Source organism: Acanthaster planci, linkage group LG09 (assembly GCF_054643075.1).
Source record: "Acanthaster planci isolate LZ-2023a linkage group LG09, COTS_SCS, whole genome shotgun sequence".
Lineage (NCBI taxonomy): Eukaryota > Metazoa > Echinodermata > Asteroidea > Valvatida > Acanthasteridae > Acanthaster > Acanthaster planci.
Genome location: NC_141785.1, coordinates 20,400,314 through 20,412,666, shown reverse-complemented (window position 1 = coordinate 20,412,666; position 12,353 = coordinate 20,400,314). Strand labels below are relative to the sequence as shown.

The following is a 12,353-nucleotide window of genomic DNA, read 5'->3' as shown; positions in this document are numbered from 1 at the left end:
TCCTGCTATCAGCTGTTGCCCCATAACCCTCATCCTCCAATCAGCTGTTTGCCAGACGCGACTATTCCGTCACTGAGGAGTGGTTATAAAAATTCCCTCAAATGTGTTTCATAACCTGCGTAGCAATCACCCACGATTCACGATTACGAATAAATCATTCAAATTATTTTGTCTAACTAAGTTAGATAAAGACATTTACTTGATTTTTTAGTATACAGTCTTCAGTATTATCAAAGCGGTCACCCCTTCGTGACTGAATGGTTGTTCCTTTTAAATTCTAATTGCGAAATCCCCACTGCCTGCAGCACTCCTCGCAACACCACCCCGCGATAATGAGATGTAGTAAACAGCGCAGACACGACCATTATTATGTGGGGAATTTTGACGGGGTTTCCCTCTTGATCAGCACAAAGGAAGGGTGCAGAAATCCACTCGAAATGGTCAAAATCATGTTTTCACGGTCTTATTTTCGGATAATTTTCTGGATTGATTTAAACTTCATTTGTTCATTAGCTACACAGTCACTGAAGCGTCTCAAGACTGTACGTCAAATATCTAGCATAGAAAGGAAAAGGCAAAAACACATAATTCTGTGGAACCCCCCTCGTAAGAAAGACGGCTCCAACTGATCGCGCGATCCGTGCATGAAGTCATCACTGCCGGTTTCTTTTTCGAACAAAGGCCTTGAACTGAATCATTATGACCATTTGGATTGCACCACTTGTACGCGTTCGCAAAACGAGTTTGGACAGCTTACCGTAATTTTCAAATGATGAATTAGAAAGATTATTATGTTTATTATCTCTGAGAGACATTTTAGAGCACAGGGTAACCGCATGGAGATATTACCAAGTTAACTGTCAGAAATGCCAAGACCACAAGTCCCTGGGTGATTCACTGGGAAAACCCGCTCTCCTATCATAGTATCAGGCTGCGGTTTTTCAACGGAATATTAGTACATGTATGTACCTCGTCGTAATCCCACTGCGTTAAACTTGTTACTTTAGTTTTTGTTCAAAGTGCGAAGTCTTAGGCAATACTGGAGTTATCGTCTCCCAACCACACCTCGACTCCACAATAATAGTGTATTTAGGATGGCTCAATGGAGTAGCCACGGGGAGGGGGGCAAGGGCATGTCCCCCCACAAATTCCTTATTCCCCCAGGTGCCCACCCCCCACTAGTAAAATCCAAGCTACTCAACTGGGAGGACTGACAACGACTGTTTTTTATGAATTTTAGATACACATGAGTATCAGGCCATACAATTCAACATTTAATTACAAACTTCCCGAAGTCTTTGATTCTGAGCCTCCTGCTTGTATAAGCTGTATTTACAAGAGACATAAAAGATGGAGAAAGGTCTTGAATTTAGCTATTTATGAATTTGTTACTGCATGCATATAACGGTCAATAAATAAATTCTACATATTTCTTTTCTATTTAAGTGACGAGTCCCTAAATGTAAACAGAAACCACGGCAACAAAGAACTTTGCACCCTCAAATACTTTTGAAGGTCCAAAGCGTGCGTCAAATATCCCCCATGTACTGCAGGTTGTCCAACCCTCCTCCATGGTCCAATCCTTGGCATTGCGCAAGAGTGTGAGGATATCCCACACATGCACAATGTCCTTTTGTATTACTCGCAGACACAAAAGACAAGCGGCTTTTGTTGGGCGTGCGCGTGACCGCGGTCACATGTACATGTACGACGATTAACGGTCATCGATAAATACTTGTTTGTCGTCTACGGTAGAAATCTTGGCGGTTATATGGTAATTCATTGAGTTGAAAATGGTCACATCCAAAAAAGAGCTGGGCCTTTTGGATGCGGTAGAAAGAAAAATCGATGTTGGGGGTCTAGTTCATTTACCTTTCTGCTAAAAGTTTGTACAAAGCCCCCAAAGTAGAGCATCATTCCTCTGGAAAAGCCACAACAGGTCACATGAAAAGATTTTGCCCCAACTGTGCCCCCCACCCCAATATTTGGGTCTGAATTCACCCCTTGCAAGTGACCCAGTCTCTTGTGCGTCCAAGTGTATTTCAAAATAAAACAACTGTGTTGAAATTTCACTTTTTGGCCGAGGTACGTACCTAATCCACTAACTAAAAATCGTTCGAATTATTTTAACAGATCTGTAAAATATACAAACAGCTAACTGTGAAAAGATTTGATAAACTTTGACAAGCAAGTATTTAATAATTTCTGTATGTTTCTTTGCGCCGTTTGTCATGCCTAAGCAAAAGTGTTCGTACATGGAAAACAGGAGTCAACAAGGCTATGCACGATGCCTACTAGGTCAGTTATGGGCTAAGCAAACCATTAACTATGGTCTGAAGTGATTCACTTCAGAGACATATTGTATGCAAATCGAAAGCTCACACGATGCGCACGTTTTCTAAGGAGAAAGTAATCTTTACATGGTTAAAGCTTATTGTCTGTGATTATACAAATAAATACATGTAGGTGCATGACTGACTTAACAAACAACTTTGCGTTCATTGAGTGTCCTTCACAAAGTTATTTGAACACAAGCCTGTCGCTCGAACCACCGTCACACCACGACGACACGGTCTGCACCCATGCAAACGCTCATTATAATTATAGACGTATTTATTAATGGAAGATATTTCCTTCAAAAGAGGGGGCTTTCATTTGCATAACCCCCCCCCCAAAAGAAAGATTAATTAATTGATTTCTGTGTTTCGGAGGGGGCAGCTTCAAGACATGACAGACATCCACCGCGGACTGTACCTTACACTTGTGCTAAGCTCTTTGCTTACAGTTGAGGTAAGAAATTTGTACAAAATGACAGAAACAAAATCTTTCCAAAACAGGATGGCAGTGCTGGGGTACCATGAACTGTCTGGATGTTCACAGCTGCATTCTCACATGCATAAATTGGACCCTTCGAAACGTTGGACGCGACAAGTGTGACGGTTAGCTCTAATAAACTTGAGCTTTGATCATCGGTTTGTCTGCTGAAAAAAAAAAGATAGAGATGATCTGTGTGGGCCAAGGTCCTCAAGGTTCATTGACTGTCAGTATATGAATCGCAGTCGCTCTGAAGAAACAAACTTTCATGATTACAAATGATCCATTTTCAGAAAGATTTTACTAAAAAGTCCAATGTTTTCCAGTTTTACTCTCCTTTCAAACACAGGCTACCCAAGTATTCGAAGAACATACGCGAGTGTTTTAAAATACTCTGTCACGATATGTGAAAAAGAGGGTGGAAAACAAAGTCTTCAAAAGTAAAGGATGTTCAGGGACTGACCCGTTTTATCAGCGCTCGAATAGGACAAAAATCGCGATTTATCTGTTTATCGCTCAAAACAAACCGATAAACTACGGAGTGAGCTTGCACAAAGTGAAGAGCGGTGGAGTCGAAATGGACAATGTGGATTTACTCAAGGGCTTAATGGATACATTATTATCTAAGTAAGTAATAACCGTTAGACTTTACAGTCTGTCAATCATGACGGGATTTGAAGAAGGTCGAGTCAACTGTGCCGCATAAAAAGCCACAATATTGTCTCATTTTAATGGCCAATGCCACTTATTTTCAAAATTATCTTATTAACCTCATCCCACCAAAAAATGCAACAATGGAAGGACTGGAAGTGTTGGGGGTTCGAGAAGTAGAATACAAAGTTTACAGAAACGTACAGTTTGCGTGTTACAGGTCACAAATTTGAGGTTCCGTACAGGCGTGCTATTTTGCCTTCGACGATTTAACGACATAGCATTAGATTTTTCCTCGGCAAAGGAATGCATTTCATTCAGACTTAAAAAACGACAGCAAGCCATGCGTAATTACAAAGGTTTGGTTATTATTGGCCAGTTGTTGTGACGGTCTGATGTTTTTTTCAGGCCTGGGCGGGTGAAAGTTCACGACACTGGACAAACTCTCATCAGGTAAGATTTCACGGTGAACGTCCATCTATTTTTCGGTGGTGGTTCGCACCAAACGCGCAACATCTCCCAGTCAGTTGTGATTTTGTCATTCCAAGTGCAACGAATACCGACTTCTGATGCATCAACAAGTTCCCCAAAAGCACCAAAATGAATTACTGGTACGAAAACAATCCGATGCCTTTACTTTCCACATGAACACTTCATCGAGTTCGTGTCAAGCACTTGAAGATAAATTTTATGGTCAAACATAGAGGTATACAATTGTCCATTGTAAAGTCCAATACAAATAAGAGAAAGATTGGATGTTATCTAAATTTCTCTGCTGTCCACAGTTAACCAAACAAATACGTCACAAGTCAACTGTCAACAAAACTCGGGTGATCCGGACTTGTTTTCCCCCTCCAACTAACCAAACCTGGCCTTTGGTCCGTTTGGGACGGGGCCGATATTGACAAAGTTCATTGTTAAAGTCAGTGTGACAAGAAAACCTTTTTTTGGTGATATACAAGGACAGATTTGGAATGGAAATACCCTGTTTGTTTTAAAACTCCTATATAAAAACAGTCCACAAAACTGTTGATATTTTTAATACAAACTTGACTGAGAGGCTCATTACAAACCCAAACTTTCTGATCATTCAATGAATGATCAAAGGGGAAAAGTATAACGAGACACTTTACTTTAAACTATGATGTCGAGGCACAAAGATTGGCCCAATATTACGTCCACCATTTAATGGAATTTGGTGAAACAGCAACTTCTACGTAGATTAAGTTGAACGTGTTCCACACCACGTACGTGCGGAGCGTGAACAAAACAAGACGCAAGAGAAATGAAGTGAGTCCACAGTACTGACGGGAGTGGTACCATAAAAGGAACTGATGGGAGTGGTACCATAAAAGGAACCTTGATACTTGTTCAGTTTACAGTATACCATTTTAATTGTGCAATGCCACCCCCCAAAAGAGTTAGCTTTGGTTTTCCAGATGATCCAAACAAGCTAGTGTTCTGCAGACCGTGCACTGCTCGGGGTCTAAGTTCAATCAGAACTTTTTTTAGTTCGCGAGATACTGCAGTTATAAGTGCTGGGTTTCATAATACCGCATTATCAAGTTCAGGCCACGAACTGGAGAGCTTGCAACTTGGAACAACACTAAAAGACCACCCAAATTTATTGAGAGTAACACAAAGTACTTGGTAACACAGCTGTTGTATCAACAAAATAAATCGAGGGTGGAAACTTCATATCGTCAACAGATTTCTGCGCACCGATCAGCTCTAGACTTTTTTTTCCAGTAATGTCAAGATCGTGCTAGTCTCTTTTCCTACCTCCATGGCTAGACCTGTGTTGTGATGGTAATCTACCTATTCAAGAAAAACTAGTTAAGTATGCAACCTTCGCACGTGCACTTGCACGTGGTTGAAACTGCCCGTAGGAATATATGCGATCCCCTTGGCCAATACGGTCCACACGTGGTGGTATTTACATTTAGTCATGTGGGTGAAAAAGGTCTATTGTATTGCAGTAAGTTTAATCAAACAGTGAGGAAAAACTGTACTGAAGCGTTTTCAGTGTGGATCGGTTTAATCTACTTGAAAACGTGTCCATGGGAGAATTGGGCGTTCCCGGTAATTTCTGGTTGTATGGGTAAACACCATTTAAACACGACGAATTACCAATGCAGCTTTCCAGGGCTTCCAAACCTCCCACCTTAAAACTGGCAGCCTCAACGGAAGCAGAACACAATGACCCGACAATACAAAATACAAACACAAAAAGCACACATTCACGATTTCTGTCCCAAAAGTTACACATTTTACTGCATGCCAGCAGATTACTGACCAAAAAAATCCAACAAAGCATTAGTTTGAAATCTGCAATTCCTAAATCTGAATCAACACGGTCATCATTTGGCCTTTCAGGGGAACACACAGACCAGTGTTGTTCTCTCGTCATTGAGGGACGAGAAACCAAATTTGGAAGCACTCAACTATGCAAACAATGGTCTTTTTAAAAACTGACTCTTATTTTCTGAGCTCTCTCAATGTTGCAGGGATCAGCTGTTTTTACCACTGTCAAGGACATATGTCTGCTGCATTTCCACAACAAAAAAAAAGTTGCTGAAAAGGAAAACTGAAATTTCATTTATGGTTCCTCCCCGGAAAAAATATGATTCTAAAGAATGAAAAAAAAAGCCATACAAGAATCATGAACCATGTCAAAAAAAATTGTGCATAATCCTGGGGAAGGTTAGCATATTCCCAACAATGGGGGGGGGACACATCTTTTTGGAGTAAATCCAAGATATACATGCTGAGGTTATTTTGCAAGGCTGTCACTTCAATAAGTAGACATGGAGAACAAAAACTACAAAGAAGGCATCACTTTGATGTAAGTTTCAGGAATGAAAGCTTGCAATATGCCCCTACATTAGGAACTGTAGCTCTGCCATTATATGCCCCCCCCCACCTTTTGGACTTCCACTGCTGGGCAATGTTAATATTTTGACCATGATCCTAACACTGTTACAGTTGCTTTGTTTCTACAGTAAATGCTGTAAGGATGAAGACGTACTACCATATCTTCTAATGCTGGAGAAGATAAAGGATAGAAAGACACGCCTACCCACACGCCTCCATCACAAATATCACATATTATGCAATATGACACAATAAGTCGTGATTGGTAACTGGAATGGGCATTTAATGCCACACAACTATTTAATGTTTGCCTCCTCTCAATACGTGTAACCACGTTATATCTCACATTTGTGGCATCGCATACACGTTGAGTATATATTCACCTGGCCCAGGCATCGACATATTTGTGCCTCGTAATATGTGCTATGGAAGCTTTGACAGATGAGCAAGTGCACCAGTTTGAATGCTCTGCCTTTTGTGGACAAAAGAGTTAGGTTTTCAAACCAAGACCTTTCCCGCACAAGCCTTATTTAAAGGACACAAGCATTTCTTCATTGACCCAAGCCTTTTCTAATCCTTGAAAATTCTCTGAGGGATTTGGGAGGATTCTGGAGGATCAAGGCTACACTCAACTTTTACATGAAGGTAGTTGAAGGATTTTGCATGATTTGGGTCGCTTCCTAGCCAAAAAATGCCAAGGGAGTTAGGTTTCAAGTTAAAGTTTTGATTGAAAAAACAACTTCACAAAGTTGCCTTCACTGGGTAAAGAACAAGGAATTCAACATGGCTGCAAGTGACTTACATCCTTCTGACATATCCAATTGACTGCAATAGATAGAAACACAAATAACAGTCTGGCTGCATTTATCTAAATATGCACTGACAATACACATGTGTGCATGGTACCAGACACAAATGGCTGCAACATGATAAACATCAGCTAGAGACAGCAATCGACCAAAAACTGGCACAGAGTTCACTCATGTGAATATTAATCTTCAGAGCAAGACAAGAGGCTTACTTCTAAACAGCCCAATTTACCAAGGACCAAATGCTCAAGGCTTTAAGCATAAAAGACAGTGTTAACTTATCCATGTTTCCAAAGTACAGGGGAAATTACATGAAAGATTAAAGCAGTTTTACAATAAATCTTTGTGACAGAACTGGTCAGATGGTTTCGTCAGTTCAGCTTGCCTGGCAACAAGGTTGGAAGTCGACAAGATGTCTTCTCATTCATCATCATCATCTTCCTCCTCTTCTTCTTCTTCGAGATTGCTGCCTCCTGACGCCTCCTTTTCTTCCTCGGAACTTGCAGGGTTACTGACAGCTCCTTCAGATGCCTCTGACTTGGCATCCTGCAGAAATAATTCAGGGGATTTGTTGAATTTAAATCATCACCATTAGGATTTACACACAAGCTACTTTTCCGGAAACTGCAGAACTTTACGAACATAACATCATGGACGAGAAATGGAAATATTTTAATTTCATATGGCATTTCCTGCCCCTTGTTCCCTCAATGTCTTTGGGTTCATTTAATTTTAAAACAATGGCTTGGGTGGTTCATCTTTCCCTGTCTATTCTGGCTAGTCTTTTCCTCCAGCCCTTTACCACGTTTGTCTTGTCACCCTTTCCTTCCCCCTGTATCAAGAATCACAGAAAATCAAAGTTTTCTACCCAGTTATGCACAAGTCCTCAGACCACTTTAATCCTAATCAAATAAACGTCTTTTTATTTCTTTACTTTAATGATAACCCTGAATATCATAAAGTTGGCTTTCTGCAGATGCTATAAAAGATCACTGACATGCCATCAAAATTTAGTGTCACCTACTCAATGTTTTTTGACCGCATTTAGACAACATAAGTAACTATATTTGAGGTACCCATACAAAATGGCTACTGCTGTTTAAGTTTTCTGCTTATACCTCAAATACAGCTATTCTAATGTCAAAGGTACCATGGATGCGACCATCAGTTCTCCCAGTCCTATGGTGTGCACTATTCACCAACGCAACATGCTGGCTTTGCAAGGGAAAAAGCAACAAACAACTTGACCCAGGCAAAATACCAGGTCGAGACCTCTGACCCTACCCCAAACCTTGCAGGCAGGATTACTCCTGCCAGCAGGAGACAGTTGCATGACAAGTGTTATCCTAAGAACTGCTGATATGAAGAGAACATCTGTTTGGAACACGCCATGTGACACACAATATTGACTCAACCTATCTTTAAAACCTTCCTAATAGGTCATGCCATAATGATGGTACTGAACACAGGCACAAAAACAAAAAAGCTACATATTGCTTGAGCCCATGTAAAAATTCCTGGCTGCAAATGCTGTCGCACCTATGCTGTATCATAGGTAAAACGCATCTAAGTGTGTTCTAAGTGTTTTATTGATTAATTATTGTGATTGTGTATTCTGAGAAATTTTTTTTAATCATACATGCCATTCTTTAGGACATTAGCAACAATTGAACAATAGCAAATAAATGAGTTATTAATAAATTAATATTGATTAGTAACTGATTAGTAATAAATCTGGTATTTACTTGAGCTGGACGGTTGATGCTGGTTGCAAAACAACAGGACAAGTATTTCAGCACAGCTGAAACTATGGTATTTGTCAATTTTGAATACATAGAACTCATTGAAGAAAACTTAAGATTTTTAATGTATCTTTTTTTGCATAAATTCTAAAATCTAAAATATTCAGAGACAATTCATGCACTTCATTTCTTTAAAATCTGCAAGAGACCTGTCTTGAAAACACACGTTTACCCCATGTAGGCATGTATTTTCACTCAATGACTAAAAAATATTCAAAAGTTACCAACGTTCGGTTGAGATCCAACCACCTGTGCACTACGCATGATTCACAGTCTGCAACAAATGATGAGGTTCTTCTGAAGGTGAGTTATCCAGAGGCTAATATTGTTTTAAACCAAATGCCATAAGACTAGACAGCTCTAACACCTACTGTAGAGTAGGAGACAGAGCAAACTTGACTAATGATCATTTGAATTTTGAGAAAACCCAAAAGCGGTGTCAGAATCCTACTTTGGTTTCATAGTGACCTCTCCGACATGACACAGGAAAAAATTGAGCTGAGACCCTTGATTTGAATGTAAAAAACCACGTAGGCAAACATCTGTGAGATTGGGTTTTAAATTAGAGATGCTATATTGCTAATCAATACGGATTCACAGTTTAAAAAGTCTCCAGGAAAACTGAGCATACATGTACATAAAAAAGGGTAACACTTCTGTACTTTCCCACATTTATTCTCATTATGAATGTTGGAACCTAACACTTTGCAATAGCTTTAGGCAAATCTCAATCAACCACGTTAACAAATTGTTCCTTAAAGATGCAAATAAGAATGACCAGGCGAATTAATGAGAGATGACCACAAGTCAATGTATTCACTACATCAACTATTTAACATTTTTGGCTGACTGAAAATTGTAAGGATGCCCGATAACTGCAATTAAATATTTCTTTTCGAAATACATTTCCAATTTCCATCTTTTCCTGTATTGCTTGTCTGTCTTTTTTCATTTCTGTTTCCTTTTCTTGGGGGAATATGAAATACCATCACAGACATGTTAATTTTATTAATCTAATATTTAATAAGGAATAATTTATCTGCAATTGTTATGTCCGTCCAACAGTAAACAAGTTACTCATAAAAAATAATAAAGGATGAATTATGTAATAATCAAAAAGAAGACAAAGGTAAACTGTCATTAAAAAAACACAATAAAACTTTAGAAATATTACCAGTATAACTATGATATAGTATGAATTTGAAAAAGATAAAAAGGGACCCAGGTTTTGCATAAACAAGCATATAATTGAAAAAAAAGCACAAAATTCTTAAAACAAAAACTAAGCTATACAGAGGTCTTTATTGGTAGGATATGTGGTGATATAAGTCTGACAACCAAAATCTTTAGGTTGTCTTTCATGATGTAGATAAATTTTCATGAAGGAATAAGAATAGATTTTAGTATCCTTCATACTTGTTTGCTTGTAATCCAAGAACCAAAGAAAAATTGTGGGCTCGACTGGGTGACGGTTCTGACAAGTTGATAACAATAAAAATAAATCAGACTTACATGTATACATGCTACAATTTCATTTAGATCATGGCACTTAAAAGCAACGACAGCGAATGAATGATATGGGGAAGGTAAACTTACTAAATGTTAAGGAGCTGGGTTTCATGCCACTTTCTCCTGCAGACAAGACCAGTTCAATGCAACAAATAAATTTCAATGCAACAGACTTTTTCTGGTTTTTTTCTCTTTTAATTTGAGCACAAACGAATTCTGTAAATTTGGCGTCTATAAAAGAGCCTTCCGTTTCCAAATGTATTTCCATAAATTACCAATCAACAACCATTAAAAAAACAACTTCATCTATGAATAGCGGAAATTCCTGTGTAGACTTGATATTTGGAAAAGCAAGTTTGACAAGCTCCTGGCACTTTTAATTACCTGTAATCAATAAGCAGGAAAAGTCACAATAAAAATGCTACGACAGAGACAGGCACTGCATCTGTGCATGACGAAATCACATATGCAGGCACGCACTAATGCTTGATGTATTGTTTGGCTGGAAGAGTGTGGGGATCAGGCAGGAAGAGCATGCTGAATGCCACAGCATACATACCCAGTTGGATGATGCAGTTTGGGATTGCATCAGCTACAAATGCAAATGTGGACAAGAGCTTCCTCGTCCAGCTGTTCATCCGATCAATTGAGAGATATTTGCCTCTTCTCTGAACCACACAGCATACCACACAGCATACCAGTACATTTGAACACTTCTGAAACTTCAATAATCTAGTATGTTACTTTGGAGAAAAAAAAAATGAAATTCCACTGGAAATTTCACCCTCTCAACACTGAGCGGGAAATTGCACGAACAGCCAGAGCAAACTAGTATCGCCTTTTCCTTAAGCAGGCATGATTATTTTTCTGAGAAACAGTACAAAAAAACCACATGGTCATTTCTGAGAAATTTGCAAGATTATGTACATCAGAAAACATAATATTTAAAATGCACTTTTTTCGTGCACGCATTTTCAAAGATTTGTCACACAAAAGTCATTATTTTTGACAAAACATCAGAACTTGCTTCAGCAGCTGTTGCAGCAGTTCAAATATTTCTACAATCAAAGCAATGCAAACTTTACTTCAGCCACAGCTAACAACATGCTTCAGCTACCAGTAGAAGGAGTTTAAATCTCTCAAGAAAAAAATGGCAAGACTTTAAGCCAACCCCCTGCATAGGGGGGCAGGTGTGCATTGACTATCAAATTTCATCACATCACAAATCCTGTTCAACTCCTTGGCAAACAACACTTCCTTTGAAGGACAGATTCTCAGAATAAAAGCTTTGCATTTCAGCTTTAAAGGTCATTCCAGGTGGGACAGCAGTTGCCACTCTTCTAACAGGTTTGTGAAACTCCATGAACTTGATAGGATAGTTTTCAATTCCACCCCACTCTGAACAAATTAACAAGAAAATAACAGAGAGAAATCCTTTGGTAACAGTTCAACAAACCAGGGGGCTGCTCAATTTGGACATTCCTTAACACTTTCCCAGATGTTACCGGAAAGTCCAATCCAGATCCCATTCTTAATGTCAAATTACAAACAATGACAAGTCCCGCAATATTTCAGCTGTTCCCTTGACTGCGTGACAACCATAATTTCGTTTACATGTACACCCAGCGTTTAAATGCACCCAACTCATGACATCACATTTTCAACTTGAAAGCTGAAGCCTTATTTCACAACCGTGTTAAGCATGTACACACGGCGGCCGCTGGTTAGGAAAGATCTTTTATCTATTTCAGGAAGCCATGGAACACAACCTGTGAAGTGTACAATGCCTTATTTGCCTCGTTCTTTGAACTTGGAAGCACTGCATTTTTGAAAGTACGTAACATAAAAGTACAAATTTTTGGTAAAAGTGATCAAGCTTTAAAAAAACAGTGTG

General features: G+C 39.1%; 1 protein-coding gene across 1 annotated transcript in view; it reads right to left on the bottom strand.

Annotated features, from left to right (window-relative positions):
• Positions 1 to 5,711: 5,711 nt before the first annotated feature.
• The window catches only part of ssrp1 (structure specific recognition protein 1), a 28,099-nt gene continuing 21,457 nt past the window's right edge, over positions 5,712 to 12,353 (bottom strand). The window contains exon 16 of the mRNA XM_022246440.2: positions 5,712 to 7,694. Coding sequence (XP_022102132.1) covers positions 7,569 to 7,694 — 126 coding nt within the window. The 3' untranslated portion in view covers positions 5,712 to 7,568. The remainder of the gene's footprint in view (positions 7,695 to 12,353) is intronic.